Source organism: Equus caballus, chromosome 14 (assembly GCF_041296265.1).
Source record: "Equus caballus isolate H_3958 breed thoroughbred chromosome 14, TB-T2T, whole genome shotgun sequence".
Classification (NCBI taxonomy): domain Eukaryota; kingdom Metazoa; phylum Chordata; class Mammalia; order Perissodactyla; family Equidae; genus Equus; species Equus caballus.
This window is the reverse complement of record NC_091697.1, coordinates 19,149,303-19,176,928: the sequence shown is the minus strand read 5'-3', so window position 1 is coordinate 19,176,928 and position 27,626 is coordinate 19,149,303. Positions and strand designations below refer to the sequence as shown.

The 27,626-nt window shown below is 42.5% G+C and overlaps 2 protein-coding genes across 23 annotated transcripts in view; one reads left to right on the top strand and one right to left on the bottom strand.

Moving 5' to 3' along the window:
• Positions 1 to 27,626, top strand: part of ZNF454 (zinc finger protein 454) — a 103,714-nt gene that overhangs the window by 43,630 nt on the left and 32,458 nt on the right. For 4 of the 22 annotated variants that reach the window (XR_011425412.1, XM_070233729.1, XM_070233725.1 and 1 more), the window contains exons 1-4: positions 10,078 to 10,165; positions 13,201 to 13,324; positions 23,188 to 23,319; positions 23,632 to 23,724. The gene's annotated coding sequence lies outside the window, so the exon portion shown is untranslated. Of the gene's footprint in view, positions 10,166 to 10,701; positions 11,379 to 11,440; positions 11,912 to 13,200; positions 13,325 to 23,144; positions 23,320 to 23,631; positions 23,725 to 27,626 lie in introns of those variants that run through there. The other 18 variants (XM_070233736.1, XM_070233747.1, XM_070233735.1 and 15 more) reach the window with 14 other exon arrangements.
• LOC111767709 (collagen alpha-1(I) chain-like) lies at positions 5,300 to 15,775 on the bottom strand. The gene is made up of 3 exons (XM_070233588.1): positions 15,604 to 15,775; positions 9,769 to 11,405; positions 5,300 to 5,634 (listed from the first exon to the last, which is right to left on the bottom strand). Exons 1-2 carry the CDS (start codon positions 15,773 to 15,775, stop codon positions 9,787 to 9,789), a joined length of 1,791 nt encoding a protein of 596 aa, XP_070089689.1. The 3' UTR covers positions 5,300 to 5,634; positions 9,769 to 9,786.

The following is a 27,626-nucleotide window of genomic DNA, read 5'->3' as shown; positions in this document are numbered from 1 at the left end:
GAGACGAAAAATCAACAACCTGCACATTCCCATTAAAATTAGAATGAGGTGGCATAATACAGTGGTTAAGCTCGTAAACTCTAGAGCCAAAATGCCAAGTTCTATTCCTAGCTCTGAAAATTACAACCATGAGGTCCTGTTCCAATTAGGGAAACATGCTGTGCCTTAGTTTTCTATTTTGGAAAATGACATTAGTAATAATCCCTTTCTTTTAAGTTGCTATGAGGACAAGTGAGTAAATATTTGTAACAAATACAGAAGATATTTTATGGACTATATAAACGCTTATGAAATTAACTGAAAGACGTATCAGCCAGTGGCCTGCCATAAACACAGTGAGGAAATAGCTCCATTTTACTTCCTTCTTTATTGTTGAAATTTCAGCTGCATTAACACTGAAATCCTGGGCTGTGTCTCTTTTCTCTGCATCCTGAGGGCCTATTCTAGAGCGCAGAGGACAGGAAATGCTCCCTTTATGGAAATTTTTTTCTTGATATTGTTGTTTAAAGGTTTTATTTTTATAATCATAAATAATTGCTACTGATGAGCACCAAAGCCGTCACCTGGAGAGACTGTGCTCCAATTCAGGCACGAGTCCCTGCTATGTAGAGAAGAGCTGCTGCTAGGAGAGCTGGTGGCAAATGCAAGAGAAAATGGCAGGAATCTTCAGCGTTCAGTGGCGCCAAAGTGGGGGCCAGAGTGGCTCAGCCAGAGCAGCCTCTGCAGCCACAGGGCGTATCCCTAATGTTCCTGCCCACTTCCTGCCAGCTTCGGGGAACCCGGCACAGGGAGCTGGTTCCAAAGTCTGTATCCCTGATCTACTCATTTAGGTACTATTTTCTAACTATTCCCTGGAAAACTTTGTGTAAGATTGGTGTTGTTTCTTTTAAAATTTTTTAAAATAATTTACCAAAGAGGCATTCTAGAGCTAGAGTTTTCTTTGTTGGAAGGTTTTAAGATTTGATTTGTTGTCAGTGTTTCTGTGAAATCTCTCTTCAACTTCAACCTTTCAGTGTTTCTTAGGTTTTAGATGTTTTGCTTATAAAAAGCCTACAACTAAATAATGTTTCCTATTTCCACTCTAAGAAGATGCTTAACTGGATGATTTAGTCCATTTACACTGAATTAAGTAATTATATGTTTATATTTAAATAGATCATCTTATTTTGTGCTTCCTATTTGTTCCGTCTATTCTCTATCCCCTCCCCTTTCTCTATCCTTGAATCCTTTTGGATTGATAACTTTAATCATTCTATCTTTTTTCTCTCTTCCAGGCAGAAGTTACTTATTCTATTATCCTTATTCTAGTGATTAGTATAGAAATGCACCACATGCATTAGTATTTCTCAAAGCCCAATATTAGTTGATGTTTACTATCCTCCTAGAAAATAAAAAGTTTAGATTTATGAACACTTTTCTGTGTATGTTTTGGAAAATATATGTATCCATACCTGTTGGAACTAGAAGTGAAATTGCTGAGTAGTAGGATATACAAATTTCAGCTTTAATATTTAATACTGCCAATCAATTTTATAATGTGATTGAACCAATTTACAATTCTATTAGTAGTCTATGTTCCGCACTTTTCCCTCATCATTGCAAACACGTGGTGTTGCCTTTTACTTTAATGAATCCGGTGGCTGTGAGTTGGTATCTCATTATGGTTTTATTTTATAATTTCCTGATGAAGTTGAGCACCTTTTCCTATGTTTATTGGCCATTTGGATATCCTACTCTTTTTTTCCATTTTGATATCCTTTTTGTGTATTCATGTTTCATCCCAATTTTTCTATTATGTTGTCTGTTAGTGATTTTCAGGAGTCCTGTATATTTCATGAATTCGAGTCTTTGTAGATATTTAAGAATTGCAATTATCTTCCCCTACTCAACTGCTTGCCTTTCATTCTCTTAAAATGGTGTCTTTTAATAAACTTTTAGTAAAGTTTTTTTTAAAAATATCTGTCAGCTTCTCATTTTTTTTTCTGAAAGATTGGCACCTGAGCTAACATCTGTTGCCAATTTTCCTTTCTTCTTCTTGTCCTCCTCCTCCTCCTTCCCCCTCTCCCACCCCCTCCCTCTCCCCCCGACCAAAGCCCCCGGAGTACATAGTTGTGTATTCTGGTTGTGAGTGCCTCTGGTTGTGCTGTGTGGGACACCACCTCAGCATGGCCTGACGTGCGCTGCCATGTCCGCGCCCAGGATCCAAAGCAGGGAAACCCTGGGCTGCTGAAGCAGAGTGTGTGAGCTTAACCACTTGGCCTTGGGGCCCGCGCCCTCAAGGTAAAGTTTTGTAATGAAGTTTGCTTTATCAGTGCGTTCCTTTATGGGGAGAATGTTTGATGTCCTGTTTAAGAAAGCTTTGCCAGTCACAAGGTCACGAAGATGCTTTTCTGTGTAATATGATGTTGTAGCGTTAGTGGGCATCTTTGTCTCATTCCCGATCTCAGGGGAAAAGTTTTCAGTAATTCACATTAGGTATGATATTTGCTATGATCTTTTATAGGTATGTCTAATCAAATTAAAGAGGTCCTCTTGTCTTCCTAGTTTGCTAAAAGAGATTTTTTAGAAAATTTCTCCTGAATCAATGTTGAATTTTACTAGATGATTTTACTGAATATACAGAGATGATTATATGTCTTTTCTCCTTCCTTTCATGTTCATGTGGTGAATTACATTGATTTGATTTTTACCTGATAAACCACCTTGTATTTCTGGAATACACTCCACTTGGTTATGCTATATGATCATTTCAATACCCTGCTGGATTTGTTGCTAATATTTTGTTGTAGATTTTTAAGTGCATGCTTTGGAGGGTGATTGGTCTATAATGTTCATTTGTTTAGTCAGAGGTATGCTGCTTTTTCAAATCATGTTGTTAAATGTTCCTTTTTTTAACTATTCCCTGGAAAACTTTGTGTAAGATTGGTGTTCTTTTAAAATTTTTTGAAATAATTTACCAAAGAGGCATCCTAGATCTAGAGTTTTCTTTGTTGGAAAGTTTTAATAATGGACAAAGAATATATAGGAGTTAGGGATGACAGCCTTGGTTAGTGATACAGATTTCATTTGCTCCAAACTTACTATGGATCTTAAGAGTCTCAATGAGGATTCAGGAGCCTGACTATATCTACATCAGACACAAAAAAGTTACCTTAAGTGTCTCCCCACCCTCGACTACAAATTAGGTTCCCTTTTTGAGGACTGTTGGTGAAGGGATGCTGGCTGTACGCTGAAAGCCATTTAGGGGCGCATCCAACTGGGTCTCCAAATTTTGGTCCAGTTCTCTTTCAGATTCACACGCTGATTTTCTGAAGGCATCCAAAGATGAGCATGCTCTTGGTGACAGACTCATACTGTTTAAAATCAGAGTCTTATGTACCTCTTAGTGGAACTCTTGGCTCATAGGGATGTAAATGTTCAATTTAAGTAGTTACAGCTGAACAGTCTTTCAAAGCAGTTGCACAATACAGATTTACCAACCATCAACTACTCCATCTCCTCACCAACACTTGATACTGTCGGTCGTAATGTTTCCCCTTCTGATGGGGACGTAGTAGTATTGCGTTGTGGTTTAAATTTGCATTTCCCTGATAATTAACAAAGTTTATTGGCCATTTGGATATCTTTCTATTCAAGTTACTTGTCCATTTTGAACTAGATTTTCTGCCTTTTTTCTTATTTTTAGTTCTTCCTATATTCTGGATATGTCCTTTGCCAGTTAAGTGTGTTGCAAATATCTTTTCCCACTCTGTGTCTTGCCTTTGAACTCTCTTAATGATATTTTGATAAACAGAAAATCCTCACTTTTTAAAAAAAATCCTCATTTTAATGCATTGTGGTTTAATTTATAGTCTAATTTATCAAGTTCTTTAAAATTTATGATTAGTGCTTTCTGTAACCTTTAAAAGGAAAAAAACACCTTTCCCTATTCCAAAGATACTCCTATTTTTGATAGCCCTACTTCTAGAACTGCAATGTCCAATAGAGGAGGCACTAGCTGCATGTGGCTATTTAAATTAATTAAAATGACATGAAGTTAAAAGTTCAGTTTTTCAGTTGCACTAGCAACATTTAAAGTGCTCAACAGCCACGTATGGCTAGTGACTACTGTACTGGACAGTACAGGTATACAATATGTCCATCATTACAGAATGGATATATTCTATTGGACCGTGCTGATCCAGAATCTGTATTGTTTTACCACTCACATTTAGATCAATAATCCAGATGCTATTACGTTTGTGAATAAAATAAGGTGGGGTCGGGTTTTACTTTTCATGAATATATATATATATATATAAAACCAGCCCTGGTGGTCTAGTAGTTAAGTGGCGCTCTCACTGCAGAGGTCCAGTTTTGTTATCCTGGCAGGGAACTACACCACCCATCTGTCGATTGTCATACTGCATGTTGCTGTGATGCTGAAAGCTCTGCCACTAGGATTTCACCAGCAGGGTCACCCATGGTGGACAGGTTTCAGTGGAGCTTCCAGACTAAGACAGACTAGGAAGAAGGACCTGGCCACTCACTTCCAAAAATAATGGCATGAAAACCCTAGGAATAGCAACAGAGGAGTGTTTGATACAGCACTGGAAGATGAGAGGTTGGCACAAAAAGACCAGGCAGGGTTCTGCTCTGCTGTACACAGGGTCACTAGGAGTCACAAACTACTCATTGGCACTAACAACAAATACATATATAAGCATATATATCTCTCTCTTTCTCCACCAAAAGACAAGTACAAGAATATTCATAGCAGCATTCTCCTTAATATCCAAAAACTGGAACAACTCAAATGTTCAATAATAGAATGGATAAATAAATTATGATGTATTCACATAGAGTAATGTGCTGCTACTCCCAACAGTATGAGTGAATATCAAGCTATAATGCTGAATGAAAGCCAGACAGAAGAGAATACATACTATAGTACTCTAGTTATTTAAAGTTTTAAAAATGTAAAAATAATCTAGTGTTAGAAGTCAAGATAATGGTTTCCTTTGGGAAGAAGGGACGGGGTATTTGTTGGGCGGGGCATGAGGGGGGCTTCTGGAGTGCTAATAGCATTCTGTTTCACTGGATGGTGGTTACAGAGTTGTGTTCATCTGTGATGACCCATTAAGCAGTAAATTATTCAAGGATAGTTTTTTTTTTTAAAGGTAAAATCATTACTGTCGTATAGATATAAAATGAATAGATTTTATTGAATTACTTAATTGGTGAGGGAACAAGTAAAAAGTTACTGTTACCAAAAGTCTCATCTGTGAACTCAGTACCAATCCAAATAACAAGAACAGTCTTGAATGGAAAGGAAAGGCTTTATTTTCTTTGCCAGGCAGAGGGAGCAAAGCAATGGCTAGTGCCTTAAGAACTGCTAGTTCCCTGTTGAGAAACCAGGTAGGGGTTTTTATTTGGGGTTTTAGGTAGCAGAGGGGGGCCTGTAGCCTTGATTGCCGGTGATTTCCCACCAGTCTGCATTTGGCCTTGTGAGGCTATCTGCTGAGTGAGATAAGAGAATTCACAGATGGGTGTCCTTGGCTGTCTCTGTGGCAGATGGTGGACTCTGGTGCCAGCAAGCTCTGGGAAGCTTCAGTTTCTTGATATTCTCTAGTCATTAGTTTCTCTATAAAAGAACTTCAAAGACCTGTGATTAGCCACAACTTTAGTGGGAACCCAGCTTGAGGCCATGTGGGCTTTAACAGCTTGTAACTCCTATTTGGTTGTAAAGCTCAGAGAGTCAAGGTTAAAGAGACAGATAGTTACATATGAGAGTAACTGAAGAAGCAGGGAATGGGGATGGATGGTTCTGGTTTTAACCCCATATGTGCTGGGTTCAAGGTAGGGGAATTGATATCAGGGCCCGTAGTAAGTGCCTGTAACATTACTACTGGTTCAAAATACATGAAATGAATTTACGAATAGATGCAGAACTGTTTTTTTGTAGGAGGTTGCTGGAGAGAAATCAGTTGTCCCTCCACCAAACAATTTATTTGCTTGTCTATAGATGAGAATAATTTGCATTATCAATTGTCTACTGGTATTTTAAACTCACCAAGTTTTAAAATAGCTCAGAGAATGAAAGATTCAAACCCTAGAGAATCAGACAACCTGGAAGGGTATGCTCTAGACATCTCATAGTTTTCCATTACAGATGCTTAATAATCTTTTTGGTCCATTTCACAATCTTTCACAACACTTAAGATTTTTCAGTAAGTACATTATACTTCAATAAAAAAATTATTAAAAATAAAATTAAGTCCAGGAAAATAGGGCTCTATAATCCACATGTCAGCTTTCTCAGATATTTCCCAAGACATCTCTAAATTCCTGAGAATTCCCAACTGGCCAAGATTCTTTAAAGCTTCAACCTCCTGCCATGTGGCTGGCCTCTGTCTTACTTCCCTCTTCCCATTCCCCTCTCCAGAACTATCTAGATTTCTACCAAGGTGAAAGAGGGGAAATTGCCCATAATGTTGATTGGGAAAGGAGATCTAAGGATCTGTCTCAAAGAGTTTCCACTATGTCTTCTTTACCCTTTTTATTCTAGCTCCACCCCCTACCTTCAGTCCCAATTCCAGAAGTATCTAGTATTGCAAATCCTGTACTTTTTGAGGTTTCTGAGATATAAAGTTGGATTCACACTCAGCTTTTCCCACAGCTCTCTGGGAATTTGGCATTTTTCAGGTTTGCCAAGAAAATAACATCCATCTACTTTCCAGGTACAAAATGTTGCTGTTGTGTCCTTTACCTGTATTTTCCTGATTTTGTAATCATGGGCCCATTTAGAGCCAATTTGAACAGAACCCATCTCTCGTCAAGATAGTAATTAAGGATTGTCTTCCAGAAAAACTACAGTCACCTAGCCAGGGCATGTGCAAAAGAAATCGTGACCTGAAACGACCGTGGAACCAAAGATCCTCCTCCCCACGGAACCCAAGGACCAGGATGTGACCGGAACTTGAAAGTCCGACTCTTATTCAGAAATGAGGGGTCCCTCATTCAGGAAGATCCGGTGTTAAAATTCCTTCCCCACCTCATCAAAAATGTTTAGAGCCCCATCATAAATGTTTAGAACTCTGTCATAAATGTTTAAAACTTTACCATAAAGGCCTGAAGCCCACCAGTCAAAACCTGTCCCGCCAGCATTTCCACGTGCCAGCCTGTTCTCCCTAACCTCTTAAATTTTGTCCCAAATCCTGAATCGGGGAGACAGATCTGAGGGCACATGTCCTCTGTTCTCCCTACAGATCGATCTTGCGGAATAAAAAGCTGATTTCTCCCACCAAAGGCTGGTGCTATAATTAATTGGCTTGTTTATGTGCATTGGGCAAAGAACCCCAATTTTGTGCAGAAATAATTTTGTGAGTTAACAAGTTTTCAAATAATCTCTTAAATTTGATTTTACTGGGTATTGGAAGGGAACAAAATGTGATGTTGTTAAAGAAAAGATTATCCTAACTGTTAAAGAAAAAATTGTTCATCACACTTGTTAAAGAACGGAAAGGCAGAATTTATTCAAGGGGGGCCATCGTGATAGGTATAGGGACTTACGGCGGGGTCTTGCAGTGGGGAAGAGAGATTGGGCTCAGCTCTGAGTATAGCACGGGCAAGTGCGAATTTATACCCAAGGAGCAAGTTGGGGGTCAGAGGATGGAAAGTTATTAAGAGGCAACATCAGGGGTGAGAGGGGATTCTGGCTAAACTGACCTAACAGGATTCTTGCTGAAAGCGGGCCAGATGACCAGATGTCACCCGGGGGTGGTGAAGGGTGAGGAACCTGGTCAGATATGGAGAGCAATCAGATGTGGAGGATGGAGGATTCTGGCTAAACTGGCTTAGCAGGATTTTTGTTAAAATTAGATGATGCAGAAATGAACATGGGGATCCATGCGTAGTTGAAAAAGAGCTCAGAGGGGCCTCATTAGAGTTTGGTCAAGGAGAGAATCTGTCAGTGTGACCGGCCCAACCTCTAAATATTCCCTTTCTATAAATTTAGATAAATTTTTTAAAAAGTACTCTAGTCTTTTTAAAAATGTCGAGTTGCGTTGCTGTCAAATAATGTGGTCCATCCGGTACAATTCCTCAGGAAGTGTTGAGACTACTTTACAGCCTAGCATGAGGTCATTTTTTAAATATAAATATGTGATTTCATTAATTAGTGAAAAATGTGTTTTCATTAATTTTAGAATGCAGTATTCTATATGTCTGTTCATTAAATCAAATGTTAATTTTGCTCTTCAAATATTCTGTATCTTGAGTGCTTTTGGAGGGGGTGGCTTTTCTAGCCATTACTAAGAAAGATAGGGTATTAATAACTCTCTGTGGTGGTGGATGTCAAATCTCTTCATAGTTCTGTCAATTTTTGCTTTATGTATTTTGAAGCTACATTTTTAAATAATGTGAAGCTAAATTATTAAAAGTTTATGAATATTTTCTTCTTTTGGTGAATTAACCCTTTTGTTGGTATGTGATTGCCTTCTCTACCTCTGGCAATATTTTTTGACTTAATATATATTTTGTTTCATCTAAATGTAGCTACATTAACTTTCTATGGTTAATATCTGCCAGCTATATCTCTTCCCAACTTTCTACTTTTAAGGTTTGTGTATCCTTATGTTTCAGCAGATAGCTAGATTTTTAAAAATCTGATAGTATTTTTCTTTTAATTGGAAAGTTCAATCCATGTGCATTTCTAGTGATTATTGACAGACTTGAATTTATCGCTAACATCTTTTTCTGAACTTTTTATTTGTTTATACTTTTCTGTTTCTGGGTCATTGGGGTTTTTGTTTGTCCTTCTTCCTATCCCCATCCCAAACTCTCTGCTTGTTTGGAAATTGCATGGTCTATGTTGTGAGTTTTATCAAGGACCATTTCTCTGCCAGAACAACTATGATGAACATGTTCATGTAGTTTCTAATTTTAGAATGCCCTTGTAGTCCTGGAGAAACTGTTTAGTTCAAGGTATTTGTCTTAGTGTAGTGATAGATTGTTACTTAGTTTGTTTGGTGTTGTTTAGGTTACCTTAGCTTGATTAAATAAATTGTGAAGATTTTCATATTTTTCAATATTTTGAAATAGTTCAGACAGCTGTCAAAGAGAGACAGAGCTGGACACTAGTTAAAGGTAGTAAAGACAGATTTTATTCAGTATTATTGCACTAGGGAAGAGAGGCTGCAGTAAAACTGAACTCAACTCCCAACACAGCAAAGACAGCTGGGGATTTACAGCCAACAAGCAGAGTAAGGGGGTCGGTCAGTGGATGGAAAATTACCAAGACTTCAGGGTTAGGGAGATTCTTGCTAAAGTCAGGCCAAGCTCTTCTGCATGGAGAGTAGGGGATGAGGGGTTTGATCAGATACCAAGCGTGGTGGATCCTACCTAAACTGACTTAGGATTCTTGCTAAAACTGGGCTCCACAGGCCAAGGACAGGGCCCAAGTACTTAGCCTAGTAGAAAAGAGGAACCTGTCTAAAGTTTGGTCAAGGAGTGAGTCTTTGTCACAGCAATAGAAAGAGGCAGAGGAAACTAGCAGTTATTTTTAGAAAACCAAATATTACAGTCTAAGCTACCATACTGATCTGCCCTAAATGTCATGTGTTCTCCAAGTCCCACAGTGGCAGATCCAGCTGAAACCAACCGAACTCTGGCCACATGTTTAACCGGAGATTTTGTCGGCATCCCACACAGTGATAATTCTGAAGCACTTAGAGCAGCACGTGCCACTGAGCTGGAGGAGCGGGCACAGGCCCGTCATGGAGCGCTCACCATGTATCCGGTGTGTCGCTACCTCCTCTGCTCCTTCTGACAACTTCGCAAGGGACTCCTCCGGCCTTCCTTTATTTCAGAGGAGCACGGCGAGGCTTCGCCAAGGCTGTCTGCCCCTTCTCTCCTCTCCCGGTGGGCATCGACAGACTCACGAAGGGCTGGGTAAGGGTCGCCGGAAGAAGGTAGCCGCGCAGTCCGCTTCTCGCTCGGCAAGCCGCTAGCCCAGGGACGCCGAGCTGCTGTCCCGGGAGCCTGCGCCTCCGGACTCGCGCCTGCGCACTCCGACCCCACACCTCGCCCCCGCAGCCTTGTGGGAAATGTAGTCCAGCGCCCTGCGTGGAGGCGCCGGGCGGGGCCGCGTCGGTCCGCTGGCGGCTCCCGCTCCTGCCTGGAGAGGGTGAGTGTCGGCCCCGAGGCGGGACGCGCGGGGCTTGGCGGACGCTGGGCGAGCGCCGGGCGAGGCCCTGAGGGGCGGAGCCGGCGGCGGGTGGGCTGGGGACCGCGTCCTCTCCGCGCCGAGCAGCCTCGGGCCGCCGAGCCCAGGGGCGCCTCTTCCGCAGGAGCTGGGCCGGGGACAACAGCGAGAGCTGAGGGTCGCCCCGACGCCGTCCCTCTGCCGCCTGCCGGGGCCGGCGGGGCGGGGACCTGGCGGGCGGTCCGGGAGTCCTCGGGCCCAGCTCCTCCCCGCGGGCTCTCCCCGGACCCGCCTGGAAAGTCTCGGGCGTGCGGACCGGGCGCGGGGTCTCGCGGCGCGGCGCCGGCCCTGTGCGCCTGCGGCTCCCTCGACCCCTCCCCGTGGGAGTGGGCCGGCCCGGCAAACTTCTGCTCCGAGGAACCCTTTGCTTTTCTTTCAAGCAGTTTTTTTCTCTTAAAACAAAAACCAGGGTCCGCCCGGTGACTTAGCGGTAGGGTCCGCGTGCCCCCTGGGCGGCCGGCGCTCGCGGGTTCAGGGCCGGCGCAGCCCGACCCGGCCCGCTGGGCAGCCGCGCGGTGGCGGCGTCGCGCGCGATGGAGAAGGACCGGCTCCCGCGGGCGATGGAGGAGGACCGACTCCCGTGGGCGATGGAGGAGGAGGGCTCCCGTGGGCGATGGAGGAGGACCGACTCCCGCGGGCGATGGAGGAGGACCGACTCCCGTGGGCGATGGAGGAGGAGGGCTCCCGTGGGCGATGGAGGAGGACCGACTCCCGTGGGCGATGGAGGAGGAGGGCTCCCGTGGGCGATGGAGGAGGACCGACTCCCGCGGGCGATGGAGGAGGAGGGCTCCCGCGGGCGATGGAGGAGGACCGACTCCCGCGGGCGATGGAGGAGGAGGGCTCCCGTGGGCGGATGGAGGAGGACCGACTCCCGTGGGCGATGGAGGAGGAGGGCTCCCGTGGGCGATGGAGGAGGACCGACTCCCGTGGGCGATGGAGGAGGAGGGCTCCCGTGGGCGGATGGAGGAGGACCGACTCCCGTGGGCGATGGAGGAGGACCGACTCCCGCGGGCGATGGAGGAGGACCGACTCCCGCGGGCGATGGAGGAGGACCGACTCCCGTGGGCGATGGAGGAGGACCGGCTCCCGCGAGCGATGGAGGAGGACCGGCTCCCGGGGGGGATGGAGGAGGAGGGCTCCCGCGGGCGCTGGAGGAGGACGGCTGGGGGGGGGGGGGGGGGGGGGATGGAGAAGGAGGGCTCCTGTGCGCGGCCGGCTGACCTCGAAGAGAGGCGACTGGAAATTCGGAGGTGCGGGGAGGAAGGAGTCGTTTGAACCTGTCAAAGTCCACACGTCGGCGAGGATGTGTGTGTAAATGTAGAACAAAGATGTGGATGCTGGAGTTCTTGTCTCCATTTACTTTTTAAAGTGAGCTGTGTAATACGTTCGGTAGGGTTTAAAGTGCGCAAATCTTAAGGTCCATGCTTTTTTATAAACATTTTTACCTGTGTAACTACCACAGGAACACCTACTTATGACAATTTTTTTTTAAGGTTTTTTTTTGTCCCCCCCCCAACGTAGTTGTGTATTTTTAGTTGTGAGTCCTTCTAGTTGTGGCATGCCGGAGGCCGCCCCCAGCATGGCTTGATGAGCGGTGCCATATCCTCGCCCAGGATCCGAACCGGCAGCGGAGTGCACAAACTTAACCAGTCCCGCACCGGCCGGCCGGTATGCCAATTTTTAAAAACAGCTAAGTCATCATTTTTAGTGAGTGTGAGGAAAAGTATGGCTGTGCCATGTTTAATCGTCGCTTTAGGACTTTGTGTTCTTTCTAAGGTTTTTTTCAATATTATAAACAATGCAGGCCGTTTGCTACATGTGACTTTACCTTATTGTCTCTTTCCGTAAGTCCTTCAAGTGGAATTTCTGGATCAAGGTCTCTGAGGCTTGAAACTCTTATTCTCCCGGCAAGAGGAGTAGTTTACAAACACTTGCAACGTCAATGTGCCTGATTCACCCACACCACCTGTGGGTGGTGGTCTCTAACTTTCGAGAGGTGCAAATGATAGGGTGGTTTAAATTTGCATTTTGAACACTCATGAATATTTTTATACAACTTGTGTTTTGTTTTAAAGTTTTGTAGCTGATACACAAGTATATGTTTCCTTACTACTCAGAAATGTTACATTTTCATATCGTCAGACAGGAAGACCGTCCCTTCGTGTTTGGGTCTCTGACATAATTGTTAGGGAGGCCTGTTCCACATGATCACAAAAATGTTCATCTGTATTTCCTTCTAGTCTTTTCGTTTTATTTTATGTGCAAATTTTTATTTGCAAATGGTAAGCCCTTGTTCCAGGTTATTGACTATTCATCTTTTCTTCACTGATATGCAATGTCGCTTTTTCATATCCTGAATTCTTATATATAAATTATTTTCTGAACCATTTGTGTTGGTAGGATTTGAATTTTTTCCACTGACCCTTTTGCTTGTTAGACTGTAACATCCTTGAGGGCAGAGAGTTTCTCTGTTTTGTTTACAGCTGTATTCACCCCTCCCCTAGGAAAGGCGCCTGGTACACAGGAGGTGGTCAACAGTATATCTGGTGAATGAGTGATTCTGTCTATTTAGTAACATTCCGTTCTAATTATTGTAGCTTTATAATCTCCAGTGGACAAGTTCTCGCTCATCATTATACCCTTTCAAAAATTTCCTGGCTGTTGGTATACAACACAATTAACTTCTTCAAAAATCATTTTTTCCATAATTAACTTTAAAATATTACTAGCTAAGTATAACTTGGGTGGGAGTGTGTGAAGTTTATAAACTGATTTCAAAGAAGTGACAACTTAGAATATTGTGACGTCCTATCCAGGAATATGTGTGTCTGTCTCTGTTCATCTTTCTTAACATATCTAAATAAGCTTAATAAATAGAAATTATAGTTTTCTTTATGTAGATGCTGTACACTTTTTATATGGTTTATTTATGGGTATTTTATTTTTTATTGTTGCAGGAGCCTCATTTCTCATGGGTTCCTTCTTTCCTGCAGCTCTGCCTCCTGCCCATCCCCCAGGAAGGATCCCACTAGAAGGAAGGAGAAGGCAGTGGCTGCTGGACCTCTGCCCTCAGGAGCTCAGGTGAGCTCCTCCTTCTCTCTCAAACCGCTCCCTTACTCATATACTATATGTGGGCTTCACTGCAGATGACCGGGCTATTGAGATCTCAGAATGTTGGATATTTTCCACAAAGCCCCCCTCAGTGTCCCTCAGCTCTGTTCTCAGCTGTCACTTTGTCATTCAGCTGGATATCTGGCCTGCTGAGCTCTTGGTGTGTGCAAGGGTCAGAAAAGGAACAAAAATCATGTGAGAGATGTTCCTGTTGCTAATAGGGCTTACAGACTCTCAGGGAACTTAAATGAGGTCACATCTGGACAGGACACAGTCACAATGATTGCACATGAATGTGATAGTAAGAACAAGTGTGGTTAGGTCCCCAGATTGTCAGTGTTCCAAGACCTGGAGAGGGAAGATCAGTGTGGTGACCAGAAGTAGGGTTGGGTAGGGATAACCGGAGGGGATTTGCTGTCATGGAGTCAGTGTCCCAAAGTTAAACCTGCCTCTAGCATTTAATAGCTGCATTGTCTTGGGCAAGTGACTTGACTTCCCTGAAGGATTATTTCCTCGTGGTGATGAGAGAAATAACATCCTTGACTGAGGGCTTGCCTCATAACTGACACCGGTGAGAATCTCACACGGCTTATTTCACTTATCATACCTACTGCCCAGTATGTAAATAGCGCCTAGCAAGCTCCCTGGAATGTTGAAGGTATTTGGTAAGTGGAAGGCATTCTTATTCCAGCCAAGAGCCAGGTATTTTAGAGTTTTAGAGGTGGAACGAATGTAGCAGTGACAGGTAGTGAGAGGAAGTCAGATACAAAGTTCGAGGTCAAGTGCCAGGAAGGGGTGTTTGTGTGTTGGGTAGGGTGGTAGGTGTGGCAGCGGAGAGGAGGCTGAGGAACTTCCATAAGGGAGTTGGCGTGATAGAAGCTTTTCTAGAAAGAAGCAGTGTCCATCATGAGGACATCTAGCTAGAGGAGATCATGGAGAGAAAACAGTGAGTGAGGAGCCTGGGGTGTCTTTGCCCTGAGAGATTGCCTGAAAATGGAACCTGCTAGTTTTCACTGGAACCTGGAGATGTTGCCTCTCTGGAAAAGGAAACGACCTCAGGGAGACTTGGCCCGGGAGAAAGGTTCTGTTTTTGTTTTTAAGGTCAGTCTTACTTAACCTTATCTGCAATACTGAAGGACTTGTGGTGTTTTCTCTATTCATAAGATCACATATTAGGGTCTCTTCAAATCATCTCTTGCTTATTCATCCAAGGAACCAGTTTAAAGAAGTCTTCACAAAGACAAGTAGTAACTGTTGTGATTTCTATTTGTACTACTTTCTCCCCTCAGTATGATCAAGCTCAGTTATAAAAGGCAACATAACTCACAAAAATAGGTATTAGAGAGAGGGAGTTCTTTTAATCTATGTTAATATGTGTTGTTCCTCTCATTTATTTTACTCCTATGTATTATTCCATAATGAAAACAAATCGTGTTTTTATTTACCTCTTCCACTACAGAGGGACAGTTAGGATGTTTTCTTTCTTCATTGCTATAAACAGTGTTGCAGGAACAGCTTTGCCAGTGTCTCCTTATATGCCTGTGTGAGTGTTTCTCTAGAGCAGCGGTTCTCAAAGTGTCGGCCCCTGGGAACCTGGGAGCTGTCAGGAATGCAAATTCTTCAGTCCCACCCCAGACCTTGTGACTCAGAAACTCTGGGGGTGCGGCCCAGCAATGCGATTTTTTTAAACTTGAAATATAATTGACATAGAACATTATATTAGTTTCAAGTATACACACAATGATTCAATATTTGTGTATATTGCAAAATGGTCACTACAAGTCTAGTTAACATCCCTCACCACACATAGCTACAATTTTTTTTTTTCTTGTGGTAAGAATTTTTATAGACGAGGGAGTTTCTGAAAGAGGGAAAGGTTTAAAGGGGGAGCATTCAGAAGATTTCGGTTCATGAAGGTTGTGGTTTGGTTGTCATTTTATTTTATTTAGTTAAAATAATGTTAACTAAGTTTTGGGTTTTTTTAAAGATTTTATTTTTTTATTTTTCCTTCTTCTTCCTAAAGCCCCCTCAGTACTTAGTTGTATATTCTAGTTGTGGGTCCTTCTAGTTGTGGCATGTGGGACGCCACCTCAACATGGCTTGATGAGCGGTGCCATGTCTGCACCCAGGATCCGAACCGGCGAAACCCTGGGCCACGGAAGTGGAGCGCACAAATTTAACCACTCGGCCACAGGGCCGGTCCCATTAACTAAGTTTTTAAATTAGCTTTCTTTTCAGGTATAACTTACGTGAAATAACCCCTTGTAAGTGTATAATTCGTTGAGTTCTGACAACTTTATGCACCAACATAATCACCACCTCGATCAAGCTGTAGAACATTTCCATCACCCTAAAAAGTGTCCTCAGCCCCTTCCAGTCCACACCCCCATCCCAGGCAACTACTGGTTTGATTTCTATCATTATGGATTAGTCTTGCCCTTCCTAGAGCTTCATGTAAATGAAATTATGCAGTATATATTCTTTTGTGCCTGGCTTCTTTTGTTCAACCTAAGGTTTTTCAGATCTGTCCATGATACTGTATATAGCAGAAGTTTGTTCCTTTTTATGGCCAAGTAGTATTCCATTGAATATTCCACATTTTGTTCATCCATTCACTTGTGATAGACATTTCAGTTGTTTCCTGGTTTTGGCTATTATGAATAAAGCTATAAACATTCATATATAAGTTTCTGTGTGGACATATGCTTTCATTTCCCTTCAGTAAATATCTAGGGGTGGAATTGCTGGTCAATAGTATGTTCAACTTCATAAGAAACAGCAAAATGGCTTTCCAAAGTTATGTCCCGTTTTACATTCCCACCAGGAGTGTTTGAGCATTCCAGTGGCTCTATCTCCTCTTCCATGCTTGGTGTATAGTTTGCTAGGCTTCTGTAACAAAGTACACAAACTGGGTGACTTCAAACAACAGAAAGTTACTGTCTCACAGTTTTGGAGGCTAGAAGTCTAAAACTAAGGTATTTTCAGGGCTGTGCTCCCTCTGAAACCTGGAAGTGGGGAGTCCTTCCTCACCTCTTCCCAGTGTCTGGCAGCTTGCCAGCAGTCTTTGGCACCCCTTGGCTTATAGCTGCATAACTGCCATCTTGGCCCTCATTGTCACATGGTGATCTTCCTGTGTGTCTGTGTCTTCAAATGGCTGTCTTCCTATAAGGACACCCGTCATATTGGATTAGGGGTCCCTCTTACTGTAGTATGACCTCATCTCAACTAATTACATCTACAGGGACCCCATTTCCAAATAAGGTCACATTCTGAGGTACTGGAAGTTTGGACTTCAACAGATCTTTTTTGGGGGACACAATTCAATCCATAACACTTAGTATATGAGTGTTTTTAATTTAGCTATTCCCATGGGTGGGAAATGATATTTCATTGTGGTTTTTAAACAAATATTTTTATTATGAAATGATTTCAAACTTAAAATAATTGTTGAAAAAATAATACCAAAAATTCCTATATAGGCTTCACCTGGATTGCCATGCTTGCTTTCATTCTTTCTCCTCACATATATATATATATATGTATGTGTGTGTTTATATATACATATATGCATATATATGCACATTTAATTTTTTCTGAACCACTTAAGTTATAGAAAGTGCCCCATTAACTCTCTAAGTACTTCAGTATGTGTTCCTAAAAGCAAGGCCCTTATCTTACATAACCAAAATACAGTTATCAAAATAGAGAAAATTATGTTGATACAATACTATTAGCTGCTCTACAAACCTTACTCGTATTTTGCCAGCTGTCCCACAAATGTCTTTTATCTGGTCCAGGATCTAATCCAGATCACACCTGGCATTTAGCTGCCACACGTCTTTAGTCTCCCTTAATCTGGAACAGTTCGTCAGTCTTTGTCTTTGATGCCCTTGACCCTTTTGAAGAGGACAGGCTAACTGTTCTATAGACTGTTCCTCACTTTGGGTTTGTTTGATGTTTGCTGATGATTTGATTGAAATTCTGATTACTTACTTAAAATTCAAATGGTTAATGTATTCACATCGTTCAAAATTTAAAAAGTATAAATAAGCATGCACTTAAAAAATAAAGTCCCCTTGCTACCCTTGTCTCCCAGCCACCCAGGCATCTCTCCCCACAGGAAAGCCATGACATAGTTTCTTATGCAGCTCTCCAGAGATGACTGTGAGAGCACACCAGTATATACATTTATCCCAAGTTTTTATCCAATTGGTAACAGATAATATTTACTCAGAATTTTGCACCTTGTGTTTTATTTTTATTTTTTTCATCTTACAGTATATCTTTGAGGCGTCTCTGTATCAGTACATAAGGACTTCTTCCTTCCGTTGCGTGGGGCACCGCAGTGTATGTACCCAGTCTCTAGCGGTGGACGTTAGCCCACATTCGTGAGATCCACTGGCTACACACACTTCTTCACTTTAGCTGGTGCTTCTCTGAATTACTGATCGGTTGGAGCTGGACAGCAGACAATGGGAAATGAGTGGCTAAAATTCTGAGAAAGAAAACACAGTTGTCAAATGATGACAGTCAGTGACTGATTTGGGATCTGTTAGCGCAGCACTTGAGCCATTTTCCTTGTTCATTTGTCCTCATATTTTCATCTTTATGGCCAGTGCTGTGACTATGAACTGCCCAAGTATGACTTTTATTTATTTTTAAACATTATCCTCTTTTTCTGAATATAAACATTAGGCATATAGTTATAAAATTTTTTTTAAAGACTAGAAGATATAATTCCGTATCTCAACCTCAAAAATAACTTGGATGTGCATTCTTCCTGGCTTTTTAAATACCTGTTTACATCCTTTGCCCATTTTTATGTTTGGTTGTTTATATATAAAGAAGCCTTTTATATAATGTGGATACTAATCTTTTACCATAAGTTACCAATATTGTCCTCTGTCATTTTTCTTTTAATTTTGTTATAACATCTTTTGCTACAAATAAGTTTTGAAGTTTTATGCAGTTAAATTTCCTTTTCCTTTGTTTGGCTTTCTAGTCATGCTTTGAAAGCCTTTCTGTACCCCAAGATTATATAAACATTTTTCTATGTTTTCTGTTAGTTTTGTCATTTTCAATTTCCATCCTTTAGCTATCTGGAATTTCTTGTCTGTGCTATGAGGTTGGAATCTAACTTCATGTAACATGGTGGTGAGCATTTCACCAACCACCTGTTCATTAAGGAGATACGTAGCCTCCTGTCTGCCCTGTGTGAGCGGTGTTCTGGATCCTGGGAAGATAGCAGTGAATGAGACAGGCAGCGTCTGGGTCTCCTAGATCTTCATTTCTAGAAAGGCGAGACAGACAATAAAGAGGAAGTGTTCCTAAGGACAGTGTTAAGTGCTGTGGTGGCCTTGCAGCAGGGTGGTGTGGTTGAGTGTGACTAGGGGTCTGTTTTAGCTCGGCAGAGCAGGAGTGGCACCTCTGAGGAGACGGCATTCAAACTGATGGAATCTATTGAATAATTGGCTTAGTCTCCATAGATTTGCAATGCTACCTTTAAAAGATACTAGGAGCCAGCCCGGTGGCACAGTGGTTAAGTGTGCACGTTCCGCTTCAGCGGCCTGGGGTTCGCTGGTCTGGTCCTGTGTGTGGACCTATGCACTGCTTGTCAAGCCATGCTGTGGAGGTGTCCCACATATAAAGTAGAGGAAGATGGGCATGGATGTTAGCTCAGGGCTAATCTTCCTCAAAAAAACAAAACAAAACCAAAAAAAGATACTAAATTTCCATATGTATACATAAGTTTGTTTTTCTAAATTCTGTTCTATTGCTCTGTTTCTCTTGTAGTACCACATTTTTATTTGTTGTTTCAGAATTTGTTATTTCGTAAAGCAAATCCCCCCAGTTTTTCTTTTCAAAATTTTGGTTACTATTCTTATACATTATCTTTCTAGTTGGATTTTATTAACTATTATCACGTTCCAACAATTACAGTAAAAAAGAAGAAATATACAATTCTGATTTGAATGCCATTAATCTTTATGTCAGTTTGAGGAAGACTACCATCCTTACAATATTTATTCTTCCTAGTAAGTAACAAATTATTCATTTTATTCAAATCTTTAATTAGGACTTCTGTTAACTTTTTACAGACTGATCATGAGGATCTTGCATTTTCCTATTAAGTGCATTCTGAGGTGTTTCATTTTTTGTTGCCACTGTGATTGAACTATAACCATGATTGTGATTTTGTAAAAAAAAAAAAAACTGGTTACTGAGAATTATATCTGAAGACATTTTGCTGCTGTGGTGCCTAAAATTTCATCACTATCATATCTTCTTTGTAAATTATGCTTTCATCATTTAAAATACCCCATCTATTCCATTTGATACTCAACTTTTTTAAAGAAACAATATGGAAAAGCCTGTGTTTTTAGGTTTAAGAAAACCTCTGCATGAATGCAAGAAGACCCCCGAAGCTGTTTATTTTAAACACTGTGAGTTAGCCTGTGCTTAACGTAGTGCTGGGGAGAAAAAGACCCAGACTAAGTGGAAAGGAGAAAGAGAGAAAACTCTTAAGGGACTAACAACGAATACAGTTTCTGAGCGATATCGTTAAGTTTCACTACAGCCTTTTAAAATGTCTTTCTGCTCTTAGTCAGTCAGCTCCGCGGGCGTACGCGCAGCCTGTGCGGGGTCCACAGTGCGGGTCGCGATGGTGACGAGCTCTGGGGCGCACTCAGGGCTCTGCCTACGGTGATGAGAGTCTAGGGGGTGGGGAAGACCAGTGGATAGCAAATGGCAGTCTGAATTTGGGCTTTTAATTTTGCCTGATATGTTCAGCTAACAAGGCAATTTACTGAAAACAAATGGATTCATTTTTGGAAAGGGAATCTCATTATTTCTGATTTTTTATTTTCTTTCACAAAGCAGGGGCTTATGTTTGTTTCCTTCTATTCTACATGCATTCTACCGTGTCTGATGCTGGTTTGTTTCTACCCCACTGTCTTTTTATTTGCATGTGCTGTGTCTTGTCTCTGCCTTTTTTGGGGTAACTTTCTGGTTTGTGTTTTAGGTATATCTCTTTATGTACCATATAACTGGATTTTAAACCAATTTTAGAGTTTTTGTCTTTTAATAGAGAAAGTCAATCCATTTATGTTTGTTGTTATACATATATCAGGTCTTTTTCTGGTTATTTAATGTTTTATGGTTATTTTGCTGTCTTGTTTCCTTTCTTCTCCTTTGTTTACATTTGTTGAACTGATGATTTGTCTTGGTTCCTTTTTTCCTTTCATAAAATGGAAATTCTGCCATGTATTTATATCCTACTAGTAGCTACCTTTACTGTTCCTGACAATATTTGTCAGTGAATTTTAACACTTTTTGTCATTTTGACATATTGATTAAATAAATATTAGGAAAAAATAATGAGGTAGAAAGAAAGATAATGAACTCTGTGCTTGAGTGTTGACACTTTTTCTCAGTCTGTAGCCAGTAGGATGTAAAACACACAAATTTGTTGGAAATTGTTTTGTTCTATTTCATCTCTTCAGTCCTTCTTTCTCCACTAATTTTCTCGCTTTTGCTTATTTACATATTAAAGTGCTCTCTGTCCTTAAATGAAAACCTTTTCCATTACTTTATTTCCATTACCCATTTCGTTCTTCTTTCCATACAGTCTTAGCTCTCATCTTTCCATGAAAAGTTTAAAGTAATTTCATCTGATTCCTTATCTTCCATTATTCTTTTGTCCACTGTAAGCTGACTTCTGCCCCCAGCACTCTGCTGAAATTAGCTAATTTTCAATCATTCTGTTTGACCCACTCTATCTTCAATGACTACTCCCCCCTTGAAACTCTCTGCTGACTTCAATCCTGAGCCTCCTTCCATCTCCCTTATTGTCCTTTTCTGACTCTCCTGCTTGCTGGGGATTCCAGGGTTCTTTCCCTGGCCGTCTCACAACAGTGGGAGTTGGATGGTCTTGGTTTCAAGTCCCAGCTGTGTGATCTTAGATAAGTTATTTAACCTTTTTTTTGAGGATCCCCAGATTCCTCATCTATAAAATGATTTTATTTAGTGCTCTCAATCTAGCAGGTTGTTGTATGGATTAAATGAGGTGAGGCATGTGAATCTCCTTTTAGTGAAAACTCAGTACAAATTTGAGTTATCATTCGTGGTGACCACCACTTAGTTATGTGTACCCTCCTTGTATTAGTCAGGGTTCTCCAGAGAAACAGAACCAATAGGATATATGTAGCTATAGAGGAAGAGATTTATTATGAGGGATTGGCTCACCCAGTTGTGGAGGTTGAAGGGTCCTCGCCATCTGCCATCTGCAGTCTAGAGGCCCAGGAGAGCCAGTGCTGTGGTTCCAGTCCAAACCCACAGGCCTGAGAACCAGGGGTGCCAGTGGTGTGAGTCCAGGTCAGAGTCGGAAGGCCTGAGAACCAGGAGAGCCAGTGGTGTGAGTCCTGGTCAGAGTCGGAAGGTCTGAGAACCAGGGACACCAGTGGTGTGAGTCCCGGTCAGAGTCAGAAGCCGTGAGAACCAGGGGTGCCAGTGGTGTGAGTCCCGGTCAGAGTCGGAAAGTCTGAGAACCAGGAGCACTGATGTCTAAGGGCAGGAGAAGAGGGCTCAGCTCAAGAAGAGAGAGCAAATCCACCCATCCTCGGGCTTTTTGTTGTATTTGGGCCCTCAACAGAATGGATGGTCCCTCCCACCATGGCGAGGGCTGATCTTTACTTAGTCTACTGATTCAAATGGGAACACCCTCACAGAAACACTCAGAAATAATGCCTTCCAGCATCTGGGCATCCCTTAGCCCAATCCAGTTGATGCATAAAATTAACTATCACACTCGTTAAACATATTGAATGCTTATGGTGTTTTATTTCCTAGTCTCAGGGCTAGAGAACAGGGCTGAAATGGGCTTATAAATTTGAAATGCCATTTTCGAGTCAAGCTGAGTGTTTTATTGGTCCTCACGTAGACCAGCCACATTCTGGACGTATCTTGTTGCACATGCTTTCCCCTTATTAACTGGGATTCCCACCTGTATTGTAAGGCTGGAAATTCCATGTGCTGCCTTGACATCTTTGAGCCTCACGGGCTCCAGAGACCTAGCTATGAGTTCTCCTGCTCCCTCCAGGTGACTCCCCATCAGCAGGAAAGGCTCCCCACCCAGCTAGCTTCCCTCATCAGCCCAACCAGGTGCACCCCTCCCAGCCCTCAACCTAACAGGTTTCACCTCCTTACCAGCCCACAAAATTGTCCAAAGAAACCACTCTCGTCTTCCCAGGGTGGTCAAGGTCACCTGACCCTCTTGTCAGCACAAAGCCGGCCTCCTAGCCCCTGCTGGGTCACACTGTCCCTGAGTGCAGCGCCCAGGAGCCCTGCATGGTATGCAGTGTCCTCCTCCCAGGCTCCCTGTGTATGTGACAATAAAGTGCTGTCAGTTTCATCTGTCCGGGGCCTGGTGCCATGTGTTCAGTTATCTTGTACTATTCAGGGTGGGGAGCCCCTCCCTCACCAGTGGGGTGACTAGCGGGGGATCAGAACACCACACTCTCTTCCCCAGCGGTCCTCCGGGGCAGCGCTCGGCACCTTTGCCTGTCACTCCCTTATCCTCCTCCTCCTATCCTTGAATGCCAAAGCACTTTCTGCAGTGTTATATTCATCACTGACTATTTCATGGTAATGTGTATTTTTGTTATATTTGTTATATATATTGTTTTGGTGTCTATTTTTAGTGTTTTGTTTCTTTTGGAGGTTACACATTTTTCTCACACAGATCTCTGTATCCTGTTTCTTCTAATGCTGCTTGTTTTTTCACTGCCCTCAGAGGATTTTATTGTCACAGTCCTTCGTTGAGCAGGAATTTATAGTTTCAGGAGTCAGTGACGTTCCAAGATGCGTCTGTGTGTTTCACCTGGGAGCAGTGGATTCCTCTCGACCCTGCTCAGAGGAGCCTGTGTGGGAAGTGACGCTGGAGATCTCCAGGGACCTGGCTTTGCTGGGTAAGGACTTCTTGTAACTCAAAACCTACGTACTGATATGTTTTCCCCCTGCTGACATCTTGTACAAGCTCTGAAATGCTTGCCTTTAGACTCGAAATCCCTGATCTTTCAGGGCACTGTTTTAGGGTCTTGGCTTGGTGTCCTCTCTTTCAGGGTGAGAGGGCTTTTCTCCCGAGCCTGGGAATGGGAAACTTCGGAGGCCACGCCTTCCTTTGCTCAGAAGCCCGAAAGGGGGAGGGATGAGGACTTGTGCTGGGGCTGGTTTGTATACTCAGATCAGAACACACATTTAGTGTCTTTTCTCCTGAGCAGGGCGTCAGCTTTCCAAACCAGATGTGATTTCCCAGCTGGAACGAGAAGAACTGAGCCTGATCACTAAAGAATTTCCAGGGTGTGTCTCTCCAGGTAACAAGTGTCAGGCTGCAAGGACTTGTTGCATGCGTGTGTCACCTTGGGGAGAAATCACTTCAGGGATCCCGGGTCTCTGGAGAGACCAGCACCGTTTGATGTGTATTGTCAGATGCCTCCGTGTTAGTGATGTCACCCGTCCTCCCTGGGTCTCGCGTGTCCTTACCTTGGAGGGAGGTCACACGTTATGAGGATTAAATGAGTTACTACCTTTGTAGCACCTACTTGTTGGGAACATAGTGAGCACTCAGGAGAGGCCAGCAGGTACTGTTGCCTCCGCCGTCTCCGTCTGTACTTTGAATCCCTTCTGTCTCATCCCGGCCTTTCCTCGCTTTGACGAGTCACCAGCTGTAACCTGCATCCAGAGCTTCGGCCCCGCCTTCATTCAAACCATCGTTTCTTCCTCTGCAGCCTATAGGTATTTTAAAAGTCATTTAAAAACAAATGAAGAATGACTGCAGCCTCGTTATTTTTATTAATAACCTCACGTTCTATATATTTCCTTTCTCATTCCCAAGTTTTTAATCCACATCTACTGCTTATTCAACCCTATTCTCCTCTAAATTTTAATGCTTCTTCATCTTTATCTGGTTTCTAATCTCCATCACAACTGAAATTTCTCTGAGATGTTATCAGTGACTTTTCTCTGAAAAAATGCCTCTTACACCTTTATCTTCTCTACTTTGTGGGAAAGCGTTGATCACCACTTCTTTTTATGTGTTTTTTTAAAATTAAAGACATTGGCAAATATTTATTTGATTTGTGGATAGTGAATGGCTATCTAAGTATAAAGCAATAAAAGAAATAAGTAAAAGAACATATTGATAGGAAAAAATAATCTGATGAACATCGCTGCTGGTTTCCAGTAAGCTTTCTAAAGAACAAGGTTCTAGGAGAAGAATCACCAGGTCAAAAGATATACATATTTTTGTGGCTCTTGCTACATATTTTCCAACTTTGGATGTTATCTGTTTCTTAATGCTGGTTTATTAGGTATAAAATAATCCCTTCGGCAGCCTTAATTGCCTTTATTACAGATTTCTATGGATTTGATTACTATTGCTATTTGTATTTATTCTTATGTAAATAACCTATTTATTCAACAAATATTTTTTGAGCACCAGGCCCTATTTCTAGCACTGGGGATACAGCAATAAGCAAACAGGCAGAGTTTCCCTGTGGAGCTTAAAGCCTAGTAGGGGAGACAATAAAGAAAGAAAGAAGGCAGGGAGGGAGAAGGGAAAGTCGAGGAAGGAGGAAGGAGGGAATGAGCATTGGAGAGAGAGTGCTGTGTAGAGAGACAAGCAGCGTGCGGGGGGCGTGGGCGGGGCCAGGGTGCGGTTCCACAGGCCGTCAGGCAAGGCCTCTCCTCTAGGCGCCTGCTGAACAGACACTCCATAGAGACAGAGGTCACGTGGGAGGACATTCTGGGCACAGGGAACAGACCCTGCAGTGGATTGCATGGCACTGTTTGAAGGGAGGAGTGTGAGATGTGAAGATTTCCTGAAACTCTGTCTTTCAGTCCTTCTGTGAAAAAATGTATTTCTACCAGCATATGTTTTTTATTTCTATGAATCTTCCCATTATCTAAGTCCCTTCTTTTTAATGCACGCATTAACTTCTCTGTATGAGGATATTTAAGTAATTTTGGTTGGGGTTTTGGGGAATGTGTATGCAGCATTTTTTTCCTTGTTCCCTAGATTTTATTGTGTTTATTTATGGCTTTTTCATTACCCCATGCTATTCTGGTGGGTTTTCTGGAGGCAGCAGAGTCAAATACATATATTCCTGACCCTGTTTCCTCTCCCACTTCTTCACTCCTCTGCAGACTTCTCCACTGAGCTATGTCCTAAAGATTCTTCATCTGTTTGTGACCACATTTCACACTATTTTCCTTAGCTCTTTGAATGTCTGTCTAGCCACTAGTATGTAGGCTCACTGAATTGTCATGATTGAGCTTACTTTTCTTTATAGCCTCTGCCTAGCACATTGCCTGCCAGAGTAGATATTTAATACGTTTGTTGAGTGAATATTGAATGACATCAAGTAGAATTTTTAGAAATCAGGTGAAAATACAGCTTTGAGGGTTGTAGTCATATCTGTGACAGTCGTATCAGTGAGTGTTAGATGAGCATCAGAAGGAGAGAGTGAGAAGGGCAAAGCAGCACCTGAAGAGCAAGAACATCTGGTTGGAGGCCAAAGATGTCCTGGCAAGGTGACAGAAAGACTGGTCAGAGGAGGAGGGGAGAACTTAGGGAGAGCTGGGCTGAGGGAAGAGAGAAAAGCAGAGGGAGAGAGCAACAGTGCCAAGTAAGAAGTGAAAAGTGCCATTGGCCTTAGTGACAAGGAAGCCACCTGTGACCAGGGAACTGTGCTGTGGGTAGAAAAGCGAAGGGGAAACAGACAACTAGAGACTTTGAAAGACAGACTGGCGTTTCAACAGGATTAGCCTGAAGGAAAAGGAAGAAAGGGCGAGAACTGAGAGAAGTCAGAGGTAGAGTGCTTCTGCCAGAAGGAGACCTGAATGTCGTCACAAGAGCAGAGAGGTGTCTGGTAGAGGGGGAAACTGGAGACACAACGAAGTGGAGGGGCATGGAGCCCAGAAAACACGAGCATGTGCCAACTCTGGATCTCGTTCTTTCCAGATTTTCTTTCATGTTACTACCAGACTAATCTACCATTTAGTCGTCTTATTATCCTATCCAAAACCAAGACGAGAGAGCATTGACTGCGTGCTGTGCCCAGCTCTTCCCAGGCCTCACCTGATGTGCTCATCTCAGCAACCCCGAGGGGCAGCACTGTCAGCCCCTTCCCAGGCAGAGAAGGCGCTCAGGGAGGTGGTGGGACAGGCCAGAATGGGAACACAGCCGTTTTGTTTTGTTTTCTTTCTATCTGTCTTTGATTTTAATGCTAATTTTTTTAAAAATCATAACTTTCCTTGCCTTGCTATGACTTTTTTTTTATTGAGGTAACATTGGTTTATAACATTATATAAATTTCAGGTGTACGTCATTATATTTTGATTTCTACATAGGTTACATCAGGTTCACCACCAAAGACTAATTACATCCATCACCACACTCATGTGCCTAATCACCCATTTTGCCCTCCTCCCTCCACATTTGCTGTGACTTCTTATTTCCTAGTCTATCTAGTAAAAATAGAACTTCTGCATCCTGGACTAATTTTCTTTTCAGCATCATTGTCTTCTTTTTCTGTACTAAAGTGTTTGTGTGGATAGCAATTGAATGTTTCATTAGATTCTGCTATTTTATAAAAGATGAGTAGAAAATGTAAAGACAGAGGTGCTGTTCCTAGTGACAGTGTTACACTAGTCACCGTGTTAATGCAGAAACAGAGAGGGAAGTTATTAGTAATGTGAAAAGCAGTGAATTTTTGTTTGGGGGGGTTTTAATGATTCTTTATTTTTTTATTGAGTTCATAATAGTTTACATCAATGTGAGATTTCAGTTGTACATTATTTCTTGTCTGTCACCACATAAGTGCTCCCCATCACCCCCTGTGCCCACCCCCCACCCCCCACCCCCCTTCCCCTGGTAACCACTGAACTGTTTTCTTTGTCCATGTGTTTGTTTATATTCCACATATGAGTGAAATCATCTGGTGTTTGTCTTTCTCAGTCTGGCTTATTTCGCTTAGCATAATTCCCTCCAGGTCCTTCCATGTTGTTGCAAATGGGATGATTTTGTCTTTTTTTCTGGCTGAGTAGTGTTCCATTGTATGTATATACCACATTTTCTTTATCTAATTATCAGTCCATGGGCACTTGGCTTGTTTCCATGTCTTGGCTATTGTGAATAGTGCTGCAATGAACATAGGGGTGCATGTGTTACTTTGGATTGTTGATTTCAAATTCTTTGGGTAGATACACGGTAGTG

Coding starts and splice junctions, on each gene's coding strand:
- LOC111767709 (XM_070233588.1), bottom strand. CDS start 15,775: ATGATAGAAATCAAACCAGTAGTTGCCTGGGATGGGGGTGTGGACTGG. Junction 11,406..15,603: donor CTTACAAGGGGTTATTTCAC/GTAAGTTATACC, acceptor CCCCCCCCCCAG/CCGTCCTCCTCCAGCGCCCG.